This window comes from Callorhinchus milii, unplaced genomic scaffold (genome assembly GCF_018977255.1).
Source record: "Callorhinchus milii isolate IMCB2004 unplaced genomic scaffold, IMCB_Cmil_1.0 Scaffold569, whole genome shotgun sequence".
Classification (NCBI taxonomy): Eukaryota; Metazoa; Chordata; class Chondrichthyes; order Chimaeriformes; family Callorhinchidae; genus Callorhinchus; species Callorhinchus milii.
This window is the reverse complement of record NW_024705310.1, coordinates 1-24,722: the sequence shown is the minus strand read 5'-3', so window position 1 is coordinate 24,722 and position 24,722 is coordinate 1. Positions and strand designations below refer to the sequence as shown.

Genomic DNA, 24,722 nt, shown 5'->3' with positions numbered 1-24,722 from the left:
CACCTTTGGACCTGAATAAGAAATATTACTCTTCCCTCAACAGTGACCCTCAAAATCTCATCAAGTTTCACAGTTGCCTGTCCTGGGGAGAGAGAAGCTTCACTTCATTGCTGATTGAAACCCAGGGCCCATGCGTTGTGGCTCATTTTTCTCTCTTTTGTACAACCCACTGAGATCTACAAACATCTCAAATAACCCACAATCATTTCAACAGTAACAATCCTCCCAAAACACTTAAGATATTAGAAGCCAGATAATCATCATGGAATTACTCGTTCAGGAATCTTTACCCTGCCATGAAGACCACCCAGGCAGGGCAGGGTAGGGCAGGGCAGGCCAGCGCAGGGTAGGGCAGGGCAGCGCAGGGCAACGTAGCGCAGGGCAGGGTAGGGCAGCGCAGGGCAGGGCAGGGTAGGGCAGCGCAGGGCAGGGCAGCGCAGGGCAGGGCAGCGCAGGGCAAGGTAGGGCAGCGCAGGGCAACGTAGCGCAGGGCAGGGTAGGGCAGCGCAGGGCAGGGCAGGGTAGGGCAGCGCAGGGCAGGGCAGGGCAGCGCAGTGCAAGGTAGGGCAGCGCAGGGCAACGTAGCGCAGGGCAGGGTAGGGCAGCGCATGCAGTCAGTTACACAGCGCGAGGCTCCATTATTATGATTTTAATATATATTCAGCAGCAAATACTATCCATAATGTCTTTTGAAAATCATTGAAGAGTTTATTTTGTGTCCGGGTTCAGCGGCTGCGGATTACTTTGTCTGCGGATCAGTTCTGCGTACAGCCCTCCTCTCTGCATCAGCTCCACGTGGGTACCAGCCTGCAGCCAATCACAGTCAGTCACCCCAGCCCGCAGCCAATCACAGTCAGTCACCCCAGCCCGCAGCCAATCACAGTCAGTCACCCCAGCCCGCAGCCAATCACAGTCAGTCACCCCAGCCCGCAGCCAATCACAGTCAGTCACCCCAGCCCGCAGCCAATCACAGTCAGTCACCCCAGCCCGCAGCCAATCACAGTCAGTCACACAGCCCGCAGCCATCACAGTCAGTCACCCAGCCCGCAGCCAATCACAGTCAGTCACCCCAGCCCGCAGCCAATCACAGTCAGTCACCCCAGCCCGCAGCCAATCACAGTCATTCAAACCTGCAGCCAATCACAGCCATCCAAGCTTTCAGCCAATCACAGTCGCAGTCACACCTGCTCCACTTTCCTGTTCCACCTGTACCTGTTAGTGTCACTGTCCCCACCTGTGACTGTCTTTGGCTCCGCCTGTATTACAGGTGTCTGTCTCTGCGGGCGCTGTCTGCCCTCATCTGTACCTGTGTTATGGGTGTTTCTGGCACCTGACACTCGGCCTCTGCCTCCCCAGCCCCTAACCACGCAGCATTGTCTCCAGGGCCCAGGACTACCTATATGCAGATGGCAATCAAATCTATCTGTAAAGTTGCACTCTTGATCCCGGGTTCATTGATAATCCACTTGCCAGTCAGACATCAAGGCCTTAATGACCAACATTTCCTGCAACTAGACATGACTCCTGTCACTGTCTCGTTATTTCGTCAACCTCCTTGTCCTCTTCCCAAACTCATTGAATCAGCTCTCCTTCCTCCCTCCATCCCAGTCTCTGACTAAGAACACTTTACTTCAGCATTGCTACATCACCTGTCTTTGTGCCGAGCTCACTCGAAATACCGCGAAAAACCCTGGAGTTGGCACCTCCTGGCTGGATATTTCTAATGCGCTCCTCACTGGTCTCTCGAGCTCCATAAACACATCTTAACACATCCATACCTGCATCCTCACTAGCAATAAGTTTGCATGTCCATCACTCCTGTTCTCATCAGACTCCATTGGTCTCTCAGCTACTTCCTACACAAGCTGGAGACTATCCAGGATTCTTCAGCTCGTGCTCTCCAGCACTAGGCTCTGTAAGCATATCACCCCATTCTCACTTGGCTCCATTAGCTCCCTATCCCCCCAACAAATCAATTTTAAGATCCTCATTTTAACACTTAAATGTCTCCACGGCATTTAACTGAGTGATTACAGGCCTATTTCATGTCCCCTGCCCTGGCCCTATCCCTCTGCCTTGCCCCATCCCTCCCTTTTGTCAACCTCTGCCTCAAGTCTTTCCTCTTTCCCCACCCCCTTGGCTTCCATCCCAGCTTGAGTGCCCAGCCAGCAGTCAAGTACTTCGCAAGATGAAAAGTGTTGTCTAGAGGTATTTTATACATTGGTGGAGAATTAACCCTGAGACTAACCATCTTTTCTGAACTCAATGAAACTCAACACGTCCCTGACTAACCTGGACCTCGCTGGCAACACTGACCTCCTTAATTTGACCATTGTCAAGGACACAAATAACATCTGCTGCCCTGATGGTGCTCAGTCGATGGGCAATGACCAGTACTGTCCGCCCTTTCTTGGCGTGATCCAGAGCCTCCTGTACGACTCTCTCAGACTCCGTGTCCAGGGCACTTGTTGCCTCGTCGAGGATCAGGAGACGAGGGTTTTTAATCAGCGCCCGTGCGATGGCCACCCGTTGTTTCTGTCCACCTGAGAGACTTGCTCCGCGCTCACCTGAGAAACATAGCAGACTATTCACTCACTCGGCCCAGACAATCCTAATAAGGCTGAGAAACATCCACTTTGTTATTGACATTGTCTTTTGTTCACATCTGATTGAATTAATATTTTATAGACAACCGGCACCTGTGGGGATAGACAACGCGTGTGCGTTGCCACCTAGGGGTTCAGTGTGTGTGTGTGGTGGGGGGAGGTGGGAATTCTCTAAAGTATTCCAGACTGAGGTGTTTCTGCTGCTTTAGCACTTTAGAGAAGATTACCTACGATGGTGTTGTATCCATCAGGGAAACTTCGAATGAACCCATCAGCGTTGGCTTGTCTTGCGGCTTCATAAACCTCCTCATCTGTGGCCTCCGGGCTGGCAAAGCGTATATTCTCCATGATGTTGGTGCCAAAAAGCACTGGCTCCTGCAGTATTGAGGGCCAGGGTTATAATATTCCTTACATTTGATTATAGCACCTTATCACATCTTCGAGACTTCTCAAAGCATTTCACAGAATATACTGTAAAGTGAAATGACTGTATATTTTGCAAGTGAAATGTGGCAGCCAATTGCGCACAGCAGTGTCCCACAAACAGTGGCGGATTGAGTGGCCCAATATTTTTTTAAAATAGGGATTATTATCCCCGGAAAAGCGATTTGCCAATCGACAACAACCTGGTACCTACCCCCTGCTAGGTGAACAGAGGCGTGTGGAGTAAGGAAACTTGCCTCCTAACGCTTTGCGCTGCTGGGAATCAAGCCCAGATCTCTCACTAATGAGGTGAGTGCTCTAACCACTGAGCTACAGGACTACAACTAAAACTGTATAGCTTGCCATTGATACTGTTGTCTGGCAAGCACTCTTAAGATATTATTCTGTATGAAAGACAGCGTAAATGCAGGTTTTTGTCACTATGGGATCAGACACACCTGATTTATGAAGCCAATGACATGACTGCGCAGCCAGGAGGGATCAAGTGTCCTGATGTCATAACCATCCAACTTGATAACCCCAACCTCCGGGTCATAGAACCTCTCAAGCAGAGCAGCGATTGTCGATTTACCTGCAATTAACAAGAGAAACGAGAACTTTATTTTACCCACTGTACCTCTACAAACCAACCAAACTTTTGTCCTTCAAACTCTCCCCAAACTATCATCACAATTCAAACCCTCTGCAGCTAAACCCCTGATGGCTGAGTTGCACAAGCAGCGGCAAGCTTTCCAGTGATTGCAGTGACAAACTTTATGGTTTTAGTAAATCAAACTCCAGCCGTCACTCTGGAGTTTAGAACTGGCTGAACAAGAAGCAACAAGGGTTTTAATCAGTTCCTCAAAGTACAACTACTCACCCGCTCCAGACTGACCCACAATGGCCACTGTCTGAAAAGGATGTAGAGTCAGGTTGAAATCGTGTAACACAGAGTGGCCAGGTCTGGTTGGGTAGCTGGGGAAACACAGTAAGGAGAACATTCAACATCTTCTTGACGGGAGTACAGAGCTCGGAGGCAAAAGTTTCAATTCTAAAGCACCTTGTAACAGCAGCATTCCCTCTCAAAAAGGAAATCTAGGCTAAACTCCCTTCTTATACTGAGGATTGGCTCAGGGGGTTTCAGACCTGAACTGTACATGGTGGAATTGCACATGGCCCACTAGTGAGTGAGCGTCTATCTCCAGGCCTCCCCGGAGCGGAATCGTTGGCTGAACCATCATCAACTCCAAAACCCTGGCTCCAGCACTCAGCCCACGTACAACCTGCCAACAAAGCAAAGATAAAAGACTCAGCAACACATTAAGGATTATCATACAGAGGATCCCAAATAGCAATCAGGAATCAGAGAGAGAAATCAAGGCTAGTTGGACACGGAGCTTGGTAGAAAGGCAGAGAGGAAGGTGACCATAACTACAAGCGGCAGAGGATAGAGGCAGAGAATTCCAGAGATTGGGGACACAATGAGTGAAGGTTCAGCAACCGAGGGATTGTGCGATGTATAGAAGCCAATGTTAGCTGAGCATTGGGGCAGCGGCAGGAGTGTGGGTATGAGGAGATCACAGCGATGCAACTTGCATTTACATAGCAGCTTCCTGCAGGATAGGGTCACAGAGCTTTCATAGGGAGGATTAGAATGTAAAGGGATATATATATATATATATGTGAGAGTGAGGACCTTGAAACTGATCCATTCGGGGATGGATCCAGTGGAGTGTGGCAAAGAATAGGGGTTGGACAAAGTTTATTTAGAATTTAGTGTGGTAAGAATGCTCATGGTGGAGTTGTTTTTAGCTGGATCTTGTGGCTGGTGGAACATTTAGGAGATGTGACCCACATGAAGGGCTCAATATAAATCTTGGTCTCCCTAGCTTCACCATTTACAAATACTCCTGACGTGAAAGGCAATATACAAATATAATTTGTTGTTTTTGACGTACAAGTTGCAACGACTATCATCGGGGTGGGGGAGGTAAGCGGGGTCTCTTTGGAGCAATACTGTCTCCAAGATGATATGTTTGTCAATGGAATTTCGAAATCGAGTCAATCCTTTGTGGCAGTCTCAGTTCCCCAGTACTCCACACCACAAAGTAGAAAATTGCTACTAACTGAGCCAGGCTAGTACCAACCAGCACAGTCTCCTGCCAACCTGCACTTAATATTCTCCAGAATAAGGTGAACAGGGTGCAAGCCTTCAGGGAGAGAGTGCAAATACCAACCAAAAAACAAATATCTTGAGAAATCATGATCTTGGATTTTGTTCAATAGAGCTGCTAGTTTTAGTTAATGTCAGAGCCGGACTTGCAGCCGAGAGAAAGAGTATTATAGTCAGTGTCTCACCTGTCCAAACAGGATGGAGATGCTTCCCAAAGACCTGTTACAATTTGAGAAACAGAGAAATGAATACAAGCAGGAATATTGGCTACAGTTTAGGGTATAACAAGACCCTGGACATCAATGAACTCATCCTCGATGAGAACATTGACATTATGGCACTCACAGAAACCTGGATCACCCCAGGTGACACCTTCCCCCTCACTGAGGTCACACCACCCGGCTACACCTACCACCATGCCCCACGCCCCAACCATCATGGCAGTGGTGTGTCCCTCATATCCAGGGCGTCACTTGCCCTATCCCCCTACTCCACCAGCTCGTTCCCCTCTTTCGAACACCTTACACTCTGCCGTCCCTCCCACTTTTCTCTGAAAATTCTCTTACTTTACCGCCCCCCAAAATCCTCTCCCACCTTCATCTCTGACATCTCCACCCTCCTCCCTCTGTTCCGACCGCCTCATCATCCTCAGTCACTTCAACCTCCACTTCACCCCCTCCTGCTCCACCTGCTCAGACTTCTCTCTCCTCTCCTCTCTCAACCTCTCCCTCCACATCCACTCTGCTACCCACACCCACGGTCACCCGCACAACCTGGTGATCACCTGGGGCCTCAGCATCTTGGATGTCACCATTACAGACAAGGCCATCTCTGACCACCATTTCATCTCCCTCAACTCCCATATCCCTCTCCCCGTGGCCTCCAAACCTACCACCATCTCCTACCGCCCGTGGAAGATCTCCCCGCAATCCCACTCCGCTGCCCTGGAGTCCTCTGATCTCCTCCCACTCTGGCCCACCTCTCGCAACCTACTCGCTGTACTCACTCTTCTTCACAGCACCCTCTCCACCACACTCAACGTCCTTGCCTCCCTCACCTCCTGAACTGTCTCCTATTCCCGATCCTCACCCTGGTTCACCAGCCACCTCCGCTTGCTTAAGGACCAGGTGCAGTCTGCCGAACGCACTTGGCTCAAATCTAGCCTAACAGTCCACTGCCACATCTGGCTGGACCTCATCAAGAACTATGACTCCACTCTCGCTTTGGCCAAATCATCCTTCAATTCCAGGTTAATCCTGGAGGCGAAAGGAATCCCAGGCTCCTGTTCTGTTCTCCACCACTAACCGGCTCCTCCACCCTCCCCGATATGCCTCACAGATATTTTCCTCTGACTCGCACTGCGAGAAAATGCTGGACTTCCTTGAGTCCAAAATTGAGGGAATCCGCTCAGCTGCCACTGCCCTCCCAACTTCCATCCCCTCCCTACCCCCACCCAATTACGCATCCGACAGTTACCCATGCCTCCTTCCAAACCTGTCACCCCCTCCTCTGTCTTCAACACAGTAACCTCCATGAAGTCCTCCCTCGACCCCCATCCCTACCCCACTCCTCAAACTCCAGCTCCACCTCCTTGCCCCACTACTTGCCGACATCATTAACCTCTCCCTGTCATCCGGGACTGTTCCTTCCCCGCTCAAAACAGCCACTATCACCCCCACCTTGAAGAAACCTTTCCTTGACCCATCACAGCTATCCAGTTACCGGCCCATCTCAAACCTCCCTTTCCTATCCAAGGTCCTTGAGAGAGCCGTTGCCTCCATGCTTCGCTGTTTCCTCTCCTCTCACTCCCTCCATGAGCCCCTCCAATCGGGTTTCTGTGTTGCCCACAGCATGGAAACTGCTCTGGTCAAGGTCACAACGACATCCTGACCATGTGTGACCAGGGCTCTCTCTGCCTCCTCAACCTCCCCGATCTCTCCGCCGCCTTTGACATCGAGGACCACTCAATCCTCCTCCACCGCTGCTCCTCCCACCTCAACCTTCAAGGTTCTGGCCTTGACTGGTTTAGGTCCTACTTTTCACACCGCCTCCACTTTGTCACGGCAAACGGCTTCTCTTCCAGCCCCCGCACCGTCTCATGCGGTGTCCCTCAGGGCTCTGTCCTCGGTCCCCTCTACTTCACCCTCTACATGCTCCCCCTGTGGTGACATCATCCACAGACATGGGGCAAATTTCCACATGTATGCGGATGACACCCAACTCTACCTCTCTGCCTCCATCCAGGAAGACTGGTGTCCTGACCGACTGCCTGTCCCACATCAAGTCCTGGACGAGGGACAACTTTCTCCAACTCAACGTCAGCAAGACCGAGGCCCTCCTGATTGGCTCGCACCAGCACCTCCACACCTCGGGCTCTGGCAGCATCAGCCTCCACGGCTGCACACTCAACCTCACTGAGCCAGTCAGGAACCTGGGGATCTTGTTTGACCCTGAACTGTCCTTTCTCCCCCACATCCGCACCATGACCGGCACTGCCTACCACCACCTCCACAACACTGCCAGACTCCGCCACTGCCTCACCCGCTCAGGCTGCCCAAACCCTCACCCACACATTTGTCACCTCAAGGCTCGATTAAGGGAACTCCCTCCTCATTGGCCTTCCCAACTCTTTCTTTCACAAGCTGCAGATCATCCAAAACTCTGCAGCCTGTGTACCACGCACCAGGCTCTGTGACCCCATCACTCCCACCCTCGCCCGACCCCATCACTCCTACCCTCACCTGACTCCCCATCCCCCAGAGGATCGAATTCAAGATCCTCGTCTTCACTTTTAAGGCCATCCTACCTCTCTGACCTGCTGACTCCCTACCAACCTGCCCGCTCCTTCCGTTCAGTGGGCTACGGTTGCTCCATGTCTCCCACCCATTGGTGGCTGGGCCTTCAGCCTCTCTGCCCCCACACTCTGGAACTCCATCCCGCGGTCCCTTCGCCTCGCTTCCTCCCTCACCTCCTTCAAGGCCGGTCTCAAGACCCTTCTCTTCGATCGTGCCTTTGGTCTCCCTCCCACCTCTCTGCCTTCTCTCACCCCTACCCCACCCCTCCCCCATGCTGGGGCCCCGACCTGACTGTTCAGAGCTTTGGGATGACCTCCCGACGTGAAAGACACTCTATAATTGTAATTTTGTTGTTGTTGTTATATAATTAATAGATATAATGGCAATGGAAAGGTACTTCAAAGATTCACTAAGGTGCCACCAGGCATGAGGATCTTCAGTTATGATGAGACTTGAAACATTAGGGATTTGGTAGTTGCTGGAGGTGTGGGAGGAAGCAAAATGAGATTGGTTCAAATGGAAAAAATCGAGCACAGATTTTATAAACCAAATGGGTTGCTTCTGTACTGTCACATTCTGTGATGAGGGTATTATAGTCCAATTAGCCTGAACTCAGTTGTGACTACATTTCTGCAGGATAATAATCCTTGCATTTGATATAAAGCTTTTCATGTCTGCTGGATGTCTCAAAGCCCTCACAGAATATACTGTAAAGTGAATTGACTCTATATTTGTGGGCAAAATGCGGTAGCCAATTGCGCATAGCCAATTGCGCACAGCAGTGTCCCACAAACAGTTGTGGATTGAGTGACCAAATTATTATTGTTTTTATTTATTTGTTTATTTTTATGCTCATTAAAAGCATTTGAGGTGTAATTAGAATCAACAATCCACACACAGCTGCTGCATATTAGTTTACTGTAAAACAGTCCAATGTCTTGAATGTTTGTGAGTTTGTGACATCTAGTGGAAAAAGTTTGTGTCAACTCAACCAGAAGTAACAAGCCTCTTTCAATTTCTTTATTTTGCCTCTACATTCAGATTGTAAGCTAGTTAGAAAGCTTCAGTTAGAAAGCTTCACTGGAGCACCATTATAATAAACAACAAATAGAATTTGATGGAATTTATGAACGTTTAGAAAGGCAGCCCCATCCTCCCCCGCATGAACCTCCATAGCTAGGCTTCAGGAATCCTCTCCCTCCCTCATGGAGATAGTGCATGGATGCCCTGTCTCCTGTATGCTTTCCCCCATCGCCCCCACCCCCCCCGAACCTCCTTGGTGGGCAAATATTTTGTACACAATAAGCTAAGTTTAAAAAAACTGTATATATACTGAGAATTTTAAAGAATAACAATTACAAACTGACCTTTGAATCGTTTGGGAAGCCACCAGAAAAGACATCAGATCCCCAGCACACATCTCCTCCCTCATAATAAGAGATCCACCGGCGTAAATGGTGCCCAGAACAATGCCTGAGGAACACATAGGAAGTGGAAAACCTCTCAGCAACAACAAATTACACTTGTATATCGCACTTCACGTCAGAAAGACGTCCTAGGGCGCTGGACAATCAGGAATTTTGGTCCAGAGCTGGGAGTTGGGGTCAGGAGGCATGGAGGGCAGGGAGGGGGGGGGGAGGGAGTCGAAGGCACAGCTGAAGGGGAAGGTCTTCAGACAAGACATGAGGGGGAGTGAGGTGGAGGGATTGCAGGACAGAGCTCCAGAGGCTGGTGGCAGAGATGCTGAATGTCCAACCGCCAATCATTGAGTAGGAAGTGCAGGAAACATGAAGCAGGCCAGTGTCGTCCGTGTGGAGGAGCAGCCAAATGGGGTTATGAGGTCAGAGACTTGGGGAAACCAAGTCGTGGAGGACCTTGACAGTAAGAGCGATGGTTTTGTCCTCGATTCTCTGAAGAATGGGGAGCGAGTGAAGCCGTACAAGAACAGGGGCGATAGGTTCCCAGAGCCTGATGCGGGACAGTACATGAGCTGCAGAGTTCCTTAATAATCTGCAGCTTGTGGAAGGTAGAATAGTCCAGCAAGCAGGCAGTTGGCTTAGTCAAGTCGGGACGTGATGAAAGTGTGACTAAGGGTCTCAGCAGCCTGCAGTGAGAGGCAGTGACGGAGGTGAGCGATGTTGCCAAGGTGTGTAAGGGCAGAACGAGTCATAGGCATGAACGTGGGGTTGGAAGAAGAGCTGGAGGTCGAATAGAACACTGAAGTTTCATATTAGATCAGTGAGGTGAAAAGAGCAGCCATAAATTGACTGTATATTTGTGGGCGAAACGGGGTAGCCAATTGTGCATAGCAGTGCCCACGTGTCAGGGGCTGAGGTGAGGAGGCGCTCCTGGGAGCGAAGCAGGAGGGCCTCAGTCTTGCCAACATTAAGCTGGAGGAAGTTGACCCCATGTCTGCGGATTGTGTCACCAAGAGGGAGCATATAGATATTGAAGAGGAGGGGACTGAGGACAGAGGCCGCATGGTACGGGGGGGGGCTGGAGGAGAAGCTGTTTGTGATAAAATGGAGACGGTGTGAGAGGTAGGATCTGAATCAGTGAAGGACAGAACCATGAAGGTTGAGGTGAGAGGAGGTGGTGGAGGAGGAGTGGTTAACGATATCAAAGGTAGCAGAGAGGTCAAGGAGGCAGAGGGAGCCCTGCTATCAGATGGACAAAATGTCATTTGTCACTCTGACAAAAACTGTTTCCCTGCTCTGGATGGCATGAAAACCCAACTGAAGGGATTCACGCAGGAAAGGAAGGAGCGAAGCTGGGAAGCAACAACTTGTTCCAGGAAATTGGAGAGGTTGGAAATGGGATGGTAATTTGAGAGCAGGGATGGGTCCAGGGAGGTTTTTTTAAGGATAGGAGTGATGGTGGCTATTTTTAATAGGGGTGGGAACAGTACAAGCGGACAAGGAGAGGTTTATGAAAAAAATAAATCAATAAATTGGTCACTCAATCCAGGACTGTTTGTGGGACACTGCTGTGCACAATTGGCTGCTGCGGTTCGCCCACAAAAAATACAGTCAATTCACTTTCAGTATATCCTGTGAAGCCCTTTGAGACGTCTTGAAGATGTGATAAGGCGCTATATCAAATGCAAGGATTATTATTATATGTTAAGATATCTGTGAATAGGGGGGCAAGGAGGTGGAGCTGGGAGGCAAAGAGAGGGGTAGATATGGGCTCGGTTTCATGTGGGTTACAATGGTGGAGAGAGAGGAGGGAGAGACAGGTTCGAAGATGTGGAAGGATCCCACATGATTTCAAAGTAGCACCTTTGACATTGGGAGGACGATCAGGCCAGGCTCTCTGGAGGAAACAAAGCCAAAAATAATTGACTTACAATTCAGTGCCAAGTTGGACAATCCCTGGAAAACACCAATTCCCAATCCTAGCACTTGATTGACGTGACTGCATTTATCCACCTCAATGGAGAAAGTCCTTCCAACACAAAATAAATGAAATTAGCATAGATTCAACCGTCCATCCATCCATCAATCCCTTTTATTGTCCCTGCATTGTCCTTCCACCCCACCCGCCCAGCCGCCAGCCAATCAAACCACACACTCGTCAAGCCACCAGCGAATCAGAAGACCCACCCGCCCAGCCACCAGCCAATCAGACCACACAGCCGCCAGCCAATCAGACCACCCACCAGCCCAGCCACCAGCGAATCAGACCACCCACCCGCCCAGCCACCAGCCAATCAGACCACCCACCCGCCCAGCCACCAGCCAATCAGACCACTCACCCACGCAGCCACCAGCCAATCAGACCACTCACCCACGCAGCCGCCAGCCAATCAGACCAACCATCAGGCTGCCAATCAATCAGACCACCCACCCAGCCAGCAGCCAATCAGAACAACAACAACTTGAATTTATATAGCGCCCTCCACGCCAGACGGGTCTCAGAGCTTCACAGTAACGGATCCCAGGGTGGACTCAGTGGGAGGGGCCAGGGGGAGGAAGGTGACCAAAGGCGCGGTCGAAAAGAAAGGTCTTCAGCCGAGACTTCAAAGTGGGAAGAAAGGAAGCGAGGCAAAGGGAGTGAGGAAGGGAGTTCCAGAACCTTGGGGGGTAGTGGCTGAAAGCACGGCTGCCGATGGTGGAGCGGAGGACTCGGGGGACAAGGAGGAGGGCAACCCGGTGAAGCGAAGGCAACGGGCACTTTTGTGAGGAGAGAGGAGGTCAGAGAGGTCCGGGGGTGCAGACGAGTGCAGAGATTTGAAGACAAGGGTGAGGATCTTGAAGTCGATCCTCTCTGGGACAGGCAGCCAGTGCAGTCTGGCCAGGACGGGGGGGATCAGGGAGTGGGGTTTGGTGCGGGTAAGAATGCAGCCCGCAGAATTTTGTATGACCTGGATTTTATGAATGGCAGTGGAGGGGAGATCGGCGAGGAGGGCGTTAGGATAGTCCAGCCCAGAGGTGACAAAGGCATGGACCAGGGTTTCAACGGCTTTTGGAGTGAGGTATTGACAAAGACGGGTGATGAGTCGGAGGTGGAAGAAAGCGGTGTTGGTGAGGGACTGGACGTGGAGGAGGAAGGATAATTGTGGGTCGAACCTGACACCTAGGTTGCGTACAGGTTTGGAGAGTTTTAGGGGGAGGTCGGGTAGGTTAGGAGATGAGAACCGTGTGATTTTAGACGTTGACGAGAGCCAAAGAGTATTGCTTCCGTCTTGTCAACGTTCAGCTGAACGAAATTCGCGCACATCCAGCTCCTGAGGTCTGACAGGCAGCTGACAGAACATCAGGGGACTGGGGGTCGCAAAGTGAGGGGGAGAAATAAAGTTGGGTGTCGTCCACATACATGTGGAAATGTACCCCATGTCTGTGGATAACATCCCCGAGAGGGAGCATATAGATCAGAAAGAAGGGGCCAAGGATGGATCCCTGGGGTATCCGCAGGTGACCGGGTGAGAGAGAGAGAAGCCGTTTGTGCAGATGTACTGCTGGCGGTTTATGAGGTAGGACTCGAACCGGGCGAGTGCGGTCCCACTGAGGTGGATGATGGAGGAAAGGCGGTGGAGGAGGATGGAGTGATCGACTGTGTCAAATGTGGCGGAGAGATCCAGGAGGACAAGGAGGCAGAGGGAGCCCTGGTCACAGATAGAGCGGATGTCGTTTGTGACTTTCACAAGTGCAGTCTCTGTGCTGTGGGCGGAAACCGGACTGGAGGGGTTTGAAGAGGGAGTGGGAGGAGGTGTGCGCACAGTTCATCAGCAACAATGTGTTCTAGGACTTTTGAGAGGAAGGGCAGGTTAGAAATAGGGCGGTAATGGCTGGGGTTTGAGGGACCGAGGGAAGGTTTTTTGAGGAGGGGGGGTGATGACAGCAGACCACCCAGCCACCAACCAATCAGAGCACCCACCAGCCGAGCCACCAGCCAATCAGACAAACACCCGCCCCAGCCACCAGCCAATCAAGTTACGAGGATAGGCTGACCAATTTGGGGCTATATTCTCTGGAATATAGAAGAATTAGAGGGGCTCTTATAGAAACCTATAAGATCATCAAAGGGCAATGATAGAGTAGATAGTGGGAGATTGTGTCCCCTGTTTGGAGAAACTAAAACCAGGGGTCACAACCTTAAAATCAGAGGCAGCCCTTTCGCACTGAGTTGAGGAAGAACTTCTTCACTCAAAGGGCAGTGAATGTATGGAACTCACTACCCCAAAGGGCTGTTGACGCTCAGTCCTTGAACATATTCAAGACTGAGATAGATAGATTTCTTATTGCAAAAGGGATTAAGGGATATGGGGGTGAGGCGGGGTCAGGTTATTAGCTGGAGTTAGATTAGAAGATCAGCCATGATTGAATGGCAGGGCAGGCTAGAAGGGCCGAATGGCCTCCTCCTGCTCCTACATGTTATGTTATCATACCACACACACACCCAGCAGCCTGCCAGTCAGACCACCCACCAAACTATCAGCCAATCAGACCACCCAGCCGCCAGCCAATCAGACCAACTACCTGCCCAGCCACCAACCAACCAGACCACCCATCCACTGAGCCATCAGCCAATCAGACCACATACCCGCCCAGCCACCAGTCAAACAGACCTCCTGCCCGTCCAGCCACCAGCCAATCAGACTTTCCACCAGGCCAGGCCGTCAGGCCAGCCACCAGCCAATCAGAATCCCCCGCCCCAGCAATTCAGATGCCCTGCCCACCCATCACCCATCTACCAGCCAATTAGACCACCAACCAACCGAGCCACCAGCCAATCAGACCTCCTGCCCAGCAACCAGCCAATCAAACCACAAACCCGCCCAGCCACCAGCCAATCAGACTTTCCGCCCACCCAGCCACGAGCCATTCAGTCCTCCCGCCCGGCCAGCCTCCGGCTAATCAGACTCCCAGGCGAGCCACGAGCCATTCAAGCCCAGCCTGCAGCCAATCAGACCTCCCGCCAGCCCGACCACCAGCCAACCAGAATCACCCACCCACAAGCCATTCAGACCTCCCGCCAACCCACCGGCTAATCAGTCCACCCACCTGCCCAGCCACCAGCCAAACAGACCACCCACCCGCTCAGCCAATCAGATCTACCGTGGAGTCACCATCCAATCAGACCATACGCCCAATCACCAGCCAATCAGACCACCTACCCACCAATCAGACCACCCACCCGCCCAGCCACCAGGCCAATCAAACAACACAACTGTTCACACCAGCCAATCAGACCACAGACCCGCCCAGCCGCCAGCCAAGCAGACCACCCATCAAGCCGCCAGCGAATCAGATCACCCACCCACCCATCAGATCACCCACCTGGATAGCCATTAGCCAACGAGACCACCAATGAAGCTGCCAGCCAATCATACCACCCACCCAGAAACCAGCCAATCAGACCACACACACGCAGAGCCACCAGCCAATCAGACCACACACCTGCCCAGTCTTGTTCACATTCAACTGTAGGAAATTTGCCCTCAACCAATCATACGACACACCCACCCAGCTACCAGCCAACCAAACCACCCAGCAAGCTGCCTGTCAATCAGACCACCCATCCAGCCACCAGCCAATCAGACGACCCACCCGCTCAGCCACCAGCCAATCAAAACGTTGGGAGGACGTCCCAAGGCTCTGGACAGTGACAGCATTTCAGACCCGAGTTGGGGTCAGGAGGGAGATGGGAGGGGAAGGGGGGTGGATGATGGCATAGTCAAACAGGAGGGTCTTGAGGCGAGACTTGAAGGAGGCTAAGGAGGGGCCAAGGCAGCGTGACGGGGGGATGGAGTTCCAGAGGTTCGGGGCTTAGTGGCCGAAGGCTCTCCCACCAATGGTGGGTCTGGGGATGTGGAGCAGCCAGAGCCGGCTGAGCGGAGGGAGCGGACGGATTGGTAGGAGGTTAGGAGGTCACAGAGGTAGGGTGGGGAGAGGCCACGAAGGACTTTGTATGTGAGGACCAGGATCTTGAACTGGATCCTCTGAAGGATAGGGAGCAAATGGAGTCGGGCGAGAGTGGGGGAGATGGGGTCACGGAGTTTGGTGCGGGAGAGGACACGGGCTACAGAGTTCTGGATTATCTGCAGCCTGTGGAGGGAGGAGTTGGGAAGGCCGACAAGCAGGGGGTTTGCATAGTCGAGCCTGGAGGTGATGAAGGCATGAACAAGAGTTTCAGCGGCCTATGGGGTGGTAGTGGTGGAGTCAGGCGATGTTGCGGAGGTGAGGGAAGGCAGAGCGGTCATGGCTTGGATGTGAGGAAGAAAAGACAGTTGAAGGCCGAACAAGACACTGAGGTTCCTGACTGGCTGGGGAGTTGAAGTGTGCAACCATGGAGGTTGATGCTGCCAGAGCCTGAAGTGCAGAGGCGCCCAACGACCAACCAATCATACCACACATCCGCACAGTCACCAGCCAATCAGACCACACATTAAGTTGCCTACCAGTGAGACCACCACTCGCGAAGCCACCAGCCAACTAGACCACGCACTCACCCAGCCACCAACCAATCAGAACACCCACTCGCCGAGCCACCAGCTAATCAGACCACCCACCCACCAATCCACCAATCAAATCACCCACCCACCAAGCCACTTGTCAAACAGAACACACATCCGCCCAGCCACCAGCCAATCAGAGCTCCCGTCCAGCCGCCAGCCAATCAGAGCTCCCGCCCAGCAATCAGCCAATCAGACCACACACCTATTCAGCCTCCGTCCAATCAGACCTCTCGCCAGCCCAGCCACCAGCCAATCAGAAGCCCCCACCCAGCCACCAGCCATTCAGACCTCGCGTCTACCCACCAGACAATCAGATCACCCACCCACCCAACCACCAGCCAATCCACCTGCCCAGCCACCAGTCAATCAGGGCACCCACCCGCCCAGCCGATCAGACCTACCGTGAAGCCACCAACCAATCAGACCACCCACCTGCCCAGCCACCAGCCAATCAAACCACCTGCCCAACCACCAGCCAATCAGACCACACACCTGTCCAGCCACCAGCCAATCAGACCACCCACCCGCTCACACCAGCCAATCAGACCACATACCCACCCAGCCGCCAGCCAATCAGACCACCCACCAACCCATCAGATCACCCACCTGCACAGTCATTAGCCAATCAGACCACCCATCAAGCTGCCAGCCAATCATACCACCCAAACAGCCACCAGACAGAGACAAACCAGCTGCCCAGCCACCAGCCAATCAGACCACCCACCTGCCCAGCCACCAGCCAATCAGACCACCCACCTGCCCAGCCACCAGCCAATCAGACCACCCACCCTGCCACCAGCCAATTAGACCACACACCCAGTCATCAACCAATCAGACAAAAGGCTGTGGCTTTAGGCCCCACATTGGATCTTGCAGTATAGGCTGACTGGCATTACTGGAAGGTGTGCTGCATTATCAGAGGTAAAAATAATAATTGATGCATTATTTCAATGTTCATAACTTTGTTGAAATGCTTCAAAATGAAGGTGTAGGATTTTACTGTTAAATCTTTTGAGACTTTTGTGGGTGATTGTAGCTGCTAAATTGAGTAATTTCCCACATACCTCCATGAAGTTAATGATTTTATTTTTGGAAGGGATTGCAATGTTGGCCAAGACACTAGGGGAAATCTCTTTTTTCTTTTGAACAGTGCCAATGGGGTCTTTAATGTTCACCTGAACAGGCAAATATCTCGTCTGAAGAATGACCACTCTAACAATGCAAATTGTTGCTTAATGAGTAGAGAACCCTCATGCACATCTTTATCACTTGCAGTCTAAACTTCTGCCAATAACCTGTGCCTGCCAGCTTCCTCAGTTCTACCGTCCACATCATCAGGATCTACACATCGCACCTTCTCGCACACAGTCTCCAAGAACCCATCACCCCATCCTCGTTCCTTATACTCCAACGGATCAACATTCTCATCTTTCCTGTCAAATGGCTCCATAGCATCCCAACCTTCCCATCTTACTGCTCCAGCACTGCTGCTGCCTGACCTGCTTCATGACCCCCACTGGCTCCGCCCACCATCAGCAACAGAGCTTTCAACAACTTTGCCCCCAACCATTGGAACTTTCTTCCAAAATCTCTCCACCGCATCCCTTCCCTCTACTTTTAAATTCCACTATAGTGATAGACAAGCAAATCTGCAGCAGATTTCGTAACGGTGCAAAACCAATGAAGTCATGATATGCGGGACTTCAATTATCCTAACATAACTCGTGGAGTCCTGTAGCTCAGTGGTTAGAGCACTCGCTTTGCAAGTGAGAGACCTGGGTTCAATTCCCGGCAGAGGGCGAAACCTTGGGCAAGTTTCCTTACTCCACACAGAGCCTAATAATAATCCCTCCAAAACCAAAACAATAATAAATTGGTCATTTTCAATCTACGACTGTTTGTGGAACATTGCTGTGCGCAATTGGCTGCCGCGTTCGCCCACAAATATACAGTCAATTCACTTTACAGTGTGTTCTGTGAAGCGCTTTGGGACGTCCTCCCGACGTGAAAAGCGCTATATCAAATGCAAGGATTATTATTATTATTATATAACAACAACAACTTGGATTTATATAGCACCTTCCACGCCAGACGGTGTCTCAGAGCGCTTTACAGTAACGGATCCCAGCGCCAAGCCAGAAGAAGGGGGAGGAAGGTAACCAAAGGCGCGGTCAAAGAGAAAGGTCTTCAGCAGAGACCTGAAAATAGGAAGAGAGGGGGCGAGGCGAAGGGAGTGAGGAAGGGAATTCCAGAAGCTCGGTGCATAGTGGCTGAAGGCACGGCCGTCGAGAGTGGAGCAGAGGATTTGGGGGACAAGACCCGGAGGAATGAAGGCAACGGGTAATGTTTTGAGGAGAGAGGAGGTCAGAGAGGTCGGGGGTGCAGATGAGTGGAGGGATTTGAAGACAAGGGTGAGGATCTTGAAGTCGATCCTCTCTGGGACAGCCAGAATAACAGTGTAAAGGGCAAGGAGGGGGAAGGATTCCTGAAATGTGTGCAGGAGAACTTTCTGGATCAGTAAGTTTCCAGCCCAACGAGAAAGGAAGCAGTGCTGGATCTAGTTTTGGGGAATGAAGTGGGGCAAGTGGAGCAGGTTTCAGTGGGAGAGCATCTGGTCAACATCATCAATAAGTTTAGAGTATTTATGGAAAGGGTCAAGGAACAATCAAAGGTGAAGATACTCAACCGGAAGAGGGCTAATTTCAATGAGTTAAAAAGGGACCTAGCCAAAAAAAGACCTGAAAAGAAAGATTGGCAGGTAAAACATAATAATCCCTCCAAAACAAAACAATAGTAAATGGGTCATTTTCAATCCACGATTGTTTGTGGGACACTGCTGTGCGCAATTGGCTGCTGCATTTCGCCCACAAATATACGGTCAATTCACTTTACAGTCTATTCTGTGAGACGTCGAGAAGATGTGAACAGCGCTATATCAAATGCAAGAATTATTATTATTAAAACAGCTAAAGCAATGGGAAGCCTTCAAGGAGATAGTTTGGGGACAGAACAAATACATTCCCACAAAGGGGAAAAGTAGGGCATCCAAACCTCCCTGGATAAATAAGGAAATTGGGATTAAAATAAAACAGAAAAAGGAAGTTTATGATAAAAGTCAGGTCCAACATGCAGAAGATAATCAAATAGAATATAGAAAGTACAGAGAGAACTGATAAAGGAAATAAAAGGGGCAAAGAGAGTGTATAAGAAAGATTAGTGGGTAATATAAAAGGGAACCCTAAGGTATTTTATAAGAATACAAAGAACAAAAGGTCAGTCAAAGATAGGGTGGGTCCAATTAGCGAACAAAAAAGAAATCTTGTGGAGGCAGAGGGCATCGGCTGATGTACTGAATGAGGACTTTGCATCTGTCTTCACAAAAGAAGAGGATGGAGCCAATGCCACAGTAAAGGAGGAGAGAAATGGGATAAAAATAAACCGAGAGGAGGGACTAAAAAGTTTGTCGGTGCTCAAGGTAGATAAGTCACCCGGTCCGGACGGGATGCATCCCAGGTTACTGAGGGAAGTAAGGCTGGAAATAACGGAGGCTCCGGCCACAATCTTTCAATCCTCCTTGGACACCGGGTGGTGCCAGAGGACTGGAGAGCTGCAAATGTTACTCCCTGTACAAAAAGAGACAAAAGGATAAACCCAAGAACGACAGACCAGTCAGCCTAACGTCAGCAGTGGGGAAACTTCCAGAGACTAATCTGGGACAAAATAAATTTTCACTTAGTAAAATATGGGTTAATAAAGGACAGTCAACATGGAATTGTGTCTAACAAACCGGATAGTTTTTTGATGCAGTAACGGAGAGGGTGGATGAAGGCAGTGCAGTTGATGTGGTTTATATGGAGTTTCAAAAGGCATTTGATAAAGTGCCACATAAGAGACTTGTAGCAAAATAGCAGTCCCCGGTATTAAAGGGACAGCGGCAGCGGAGACCGAGAGCAGAGAGTGCTGGTGACTGGAGGGAAGTGCAGTGGTGTCCCCCGGGGTCAGTGTTGGGGCCACTGCTGTTTGTGATCTATATGAATGTCCTGGACTTGGGTATAGGGAGGACAATTCCCAAGTTTGCAGATGATACTAAGTTAGGAAAAGCAGTAAACAGTGAGGAGGATAGTAACAGACTGCAAGAGGACATAGACAGACTGGTAACGTGGGCAGACACGGGGCAATGACGTTTAATGTGGAGAAATGCGAAGTGATGCCTTTTGGGAGGAAGAATGAGGAGAGGCAATATACGCTGATGGTCCAATCTTAAAGGGGGTGAAGGGACAGAGAGACCTGGGGGTCATACAGTAAATCTTTGAAGGTGGCCGGACAGGGAGATACAGCTGTTAAAAAAAACTTACACGATAATAGGCTTTATAAATAGGGGCATAGAATACAACAGTCAGGAAGTTCTGATGAACCTTTATATAAAACACTGGTGAGGCCTCAGCGAGAGACTGGGTTCAGTTCTGGGCCCCACACTTTAGGAAGGATTCAAGGCATTGGAGAGGGTGCAAAGGAGATTGACCAGAATGGCACCAGGAATGAGGGACTTCAGTTATCAGGAGAGGCGAGAGAAGCGAGGATTATTCTCCTTGGGGCAGAGAAGGTTAAGCAGAGACTTAATAGAAGTTTTCACTATGAGGGGATTCGATAGGGTGAACAGGGAGAAACCGATTGAAAATAGTTGTTAAAAGAAACAGAGGGGAGGGGAAATGTCTTCACACAGCGAGTTGTTGGGATCTGGAATGTGTTGCCTGAAAGGCTGGTGGAAGCCAATTCGATAACAAAATTAAGAGGAGATAATTATTTGGGGAGGACAAGTTTGCAGGATTAATGGGAGAGAGCGGGGAAGTGGGGTTGATCAGGGCTATGGGGAGAGAGCAGGGGAGTGGGGTTGATCAGGGCTACGGGGAGAGAGCGGGGGACTGGGGCTGATCAGGGCTATGGGGAGAGAGTGGGGGAGTGGGGTTGGTCAGGGCTATGGGGAGACAGTGGGGTTGATCAAGGCTATGGGGAGAGAGTGGGGGAGTGGGGTTGAATTGGAAGATCTTTTCAAAGACCGGCAGACACGATGGGCCGAATGGCCTCCTTCTGTGCTGTAAAATTCTATGATTCTATGACATATACACACACAGCAGAAACCTGTTAAACCAGACACATTGGACTATTTTGTCCGGCTTAAGTGGAATCCGAGGTTAGCTGAAGTTGTCTCACCTCTTCCTGCCCAGCAGAGGAGTGGCGCTTCCACCCTCCCATTGCGGTTCCCATTGGATGACAATTAGCAATGGCTCCAAAGTGTAAGATTCTGTAATTAATGTGTTAAATACAATATTTGCGATGTTTATTTGAGACATATGGTCAATCTCATACGATGGAAGCTGGTTGTGACTAGCTTCGGAGAACAAACAAAAGACTAGTGATAGGTCATCTTAACGAGCTGTATAAACAGAGATCGATTCGGAAGAGAATCAGAAGAAAGAATTGAAGGAGAGAGGGATCAAATTGGATGTGCCACAATACCTGGACACTTTTGGGTAATCGAACTGAGAAACGTACAACAATAGTTGGATACCCTTGGATGGACATATATATTTGGATTAAAAAGACACATTAAATTGGACATTGCTACTCTTATCTCTTCCACAGCATTTGATTAGATCAACTTAAATTGTTGTGAGCTATACGTGGATATGTAAGCATTATTGTGATGTATTCTTTTGATTACTCATAATTATTATTCATCTGAATTAATAAACATCTATATTTGTGTACAACGTTTGTGTCAGTCCTTACTTCACCACAGGGTCACAAATTTAAATGAACCCTTGCAGAGGTGATTCACATCCTTGGAGACGCTTGTGAATTGATAGACTGCCCCAGTCACAAGCGGCTCCGCCCGGCAATCTCCTCCCATTCTTTCCTTTGTTCTTTCCTATTCCTCTGCCCAACTCCAGCTGCTTGTGAATGGCTGGAGTCCACTGTCAATCAATCTTAGTCTCCTCCCACCTCCACCCCGGAGCCGCTCATGGCTGAACGGAGCCTCTGGACACACCGACACACAGTGAATACAATCAGGGTAACCAGCACGGTCATTTTAAGCTAATTTTTGTCAGAATCAACCAGTGAATTTAAAACAGGTAACAATACAAATGAGTCGTGGTTGGGGGATTTATTTGATTTACCCGGTGTGTGGGGTTAACTGGGGTCCGGCTAAAGCAGATTCCACTGTGTGTGTATGTATACATATATATGTGTGTAGATATCTTCAACCATAGAATCATAGAATCATAGAATTGTACAGCACAAGAAGAGTCCATTCGCCCCATCGAGTCTGTGTGGCTCTTTGAATAGAGCAATTAATGTCAGTCCCACTCCCCAGCCCTTTCCCCATAACCTGCAAACCCGTCCTCCTCAAATACCCGTCCACCGTGTTTTTAAAAGTAGTTATCGAATCGGCCTCGACCTCCCTTTCGGGCAATGCATTCCATCTCTCCTCTACTCCTTCAACCTTACAATAACAATATGACACGAGGTATTGTCCCAGAGCTTACAGCTTGATCTGCCACACAATCTTTGTAAAGAGCTTTGAGATGTACATGAAAGGCACTATATAAATACAAATTGTTGTTATTGTTTAAATGTGATAAGCAAGGATTATTTATCAGTTATAAATTTATGGAGCATTTGTTGCACTTACAGAATTTCTTTGTCTTCCATTGCAAATGCCTTCACAGTTCGGACATTTCCAAGCGCCTCATCAGCCACACCAGTTGCCTTCGCCACCTGCAGGAAAAAGGATACGAGTATCACACAAGTTACATGTTAAGCAGACATCAGAGGAACCCTGTGCTATATACAGGTTGCTGTTTCCAAGACAAAAAAATGCGGAGACACAAGAGATCCTGTAGTGTATTGGTTAGAGCCCTCGCCACGCAAGCGAAAGAACCTGGGTTTGATTCCCGGGCAGAGCAAAACCTTGTTCAAGATCCTGGTCCTCACCTACAAAGCCCTCCATGGCCTCGCCCCACCCTACCTCTGTGACCTCCTAACTCCTACCAAGTCGCCCGCTCCCTCCGCTCAGCCGGCTCTGGCTGCTCCACGTCCCCCAACCCACCCTCCCCACCATTGGTGGGAGAGCCTTCAGCCACTCTGCCCCCAACCGCTGGAATTCCATCCCCGAGTCACTCCGTCTCACCCCCTCCTTAGCCTTCAAGTCCCGCCTCAAGACCCTCCTCTTCGACCATGCCATCGGCCACCCCCCTTCCCCTCCCTTCTCCCCGACCCCAACTCGGGTCTGAAATGCTGTACACTGTCCAGCGCCTTGGGACATTCTCCCGACGTGAAAGGCGCTATACAAATGTAATCTTGTCGTTGTTGTTGTTGAGCTACAGGATTCTAACCAAGAAGTGTGTTTGCAAACCTGTTCCTGTGCTGTTCGTGAGAGCTTGCGAAGGGAAGAGCCCAGTAATGCTCCGGTACCAACCAATACTGGCATCACCACCACAAGCAGCCCGGTGAGTTTTGGTGAAACAAAATATAGAGACACCAGGCAGCCAAGGGTTTGTGTGGCACTCCTCAGTCCCTAGAAAGCAAAACCAATCACTTTAAGCACAAGATTGCCTCAATACTCGCAGCTTACTGTAAAGAAATGTAAAGTTATACGTTTTGGTAATAACAGAGAAAGATAATATATAAATGAAAGTTCTTAAATTAAGTGCAGATCCAAACACTGTATAGCACAGAAACAGACCATTTTATACATATTCGCATAACATAATCCTGAATAATATTCCATTATAAATTTCTTATGTTGTTATATTCCAACAGTATGTACAGTAATCAGCCATTCCCTCCTAGATATTCTTCAGAGCTCAAATTCCAGAGGATTGGTAAATAGTAATTGTAAATCCCATCTTTAAACAAGATTCTAAGAAAAAACTGTTCAACCACAGACACTGGTGTAAGCCTAACACCTTGTGGGAAAAGAAGACACTTTGGCTGATTTGATCCTATACTTCCAGAACACATACCTACCGTCTCCCCATCACAGAATCATTAACACGTGGCAATTCAGTATTATTATTAATTTTTTTATAAATGATTTGCAGATTGGCACCTGTCAAAGAATCTAAAATTGGAGGTAAGACTAAATTAGGAAGAGTAATACATGGTAAACATACATACATATGTACATGCTGAGACATGTGGCTACGGACAGTTTAAAGATGCAGTTTATAGTTTATAGTTATCAAGTTGGGCAGAAGGATAGTCGGAAATATTTGTTGAAAAGAAATGACTTTGCAAAGAAGAGGTTTCTTGAGTCTTGATTGACCCTTCAACACAATGTTCCCCAATATCAAAACAAAGGAATATCCTTTTCCTGCCTGATTTAATCTAATAAACAATGTGTGATTTGGCATTGTTGAGGATTCCTTTGTGAGCCCTCTCTGTCCCTCTTTAGATGATGTGAATACTGCTGACCTGAGCGATGACCAATTTGAAAGATGATTTGAAGTCTTGGATGTCAGTGGTTAGTCGGCTGACCAGCTGTCCTGTTTTACTGGCATCGAAAAAGGCAACGTCCTGTCTGTCATCACAATGTCGGCAGAAAAAGACACCAGTTAGAAAGTGCTCAAAAGATTACTGAAACTCTGCAATTTAACGACAAACAGAATCAGAACAATAGATAAACAGGGTGGTGGGTGATGTCTGTTCTCAAGTCTACCAGCAATAAGGCCAACTGATCACATTTCCCTTCTCTCCGCTGT

General features: G+C 49.7%; 1 protein-coding gene across 1 annotated transcript; it reads right to left on the bottom strand.

The window, feature by feature from the left end:
• Positions 1 to 683: 683 nt before the first annotated feature.
• On the bottom strand, positions 684 to 24,541 carry abcb8 (ATP-binding cassette, sub-family B (MDR/TAP), member 8; the record flags this gene model as incomplete). Its single annotated transcript, XM_042346285.1, is given in 12 exon segments — positions 684 to 807; positions 2,317 to 2,567; positions 2,834 to 2,981; positions 3,488 to 3,621; positions 3,910 to 4,004; positions 4,176 to 4,312; positions 5,388 to 5,421; positions 9,365 to 9,470; positions 11,347 to 11,444; positions 22,652 to 22,737; positions 23,375 to 23,536; positions 24,436 to 24,541. Coding segments are annotated over 12 exon segments (1,456 nt in total), but the record flags the coding sequence as incomplete, so codon positions are not given.
• Between the last annotated feature and the right edge of the window lie 181 nt (positions 24,542 to 24,722).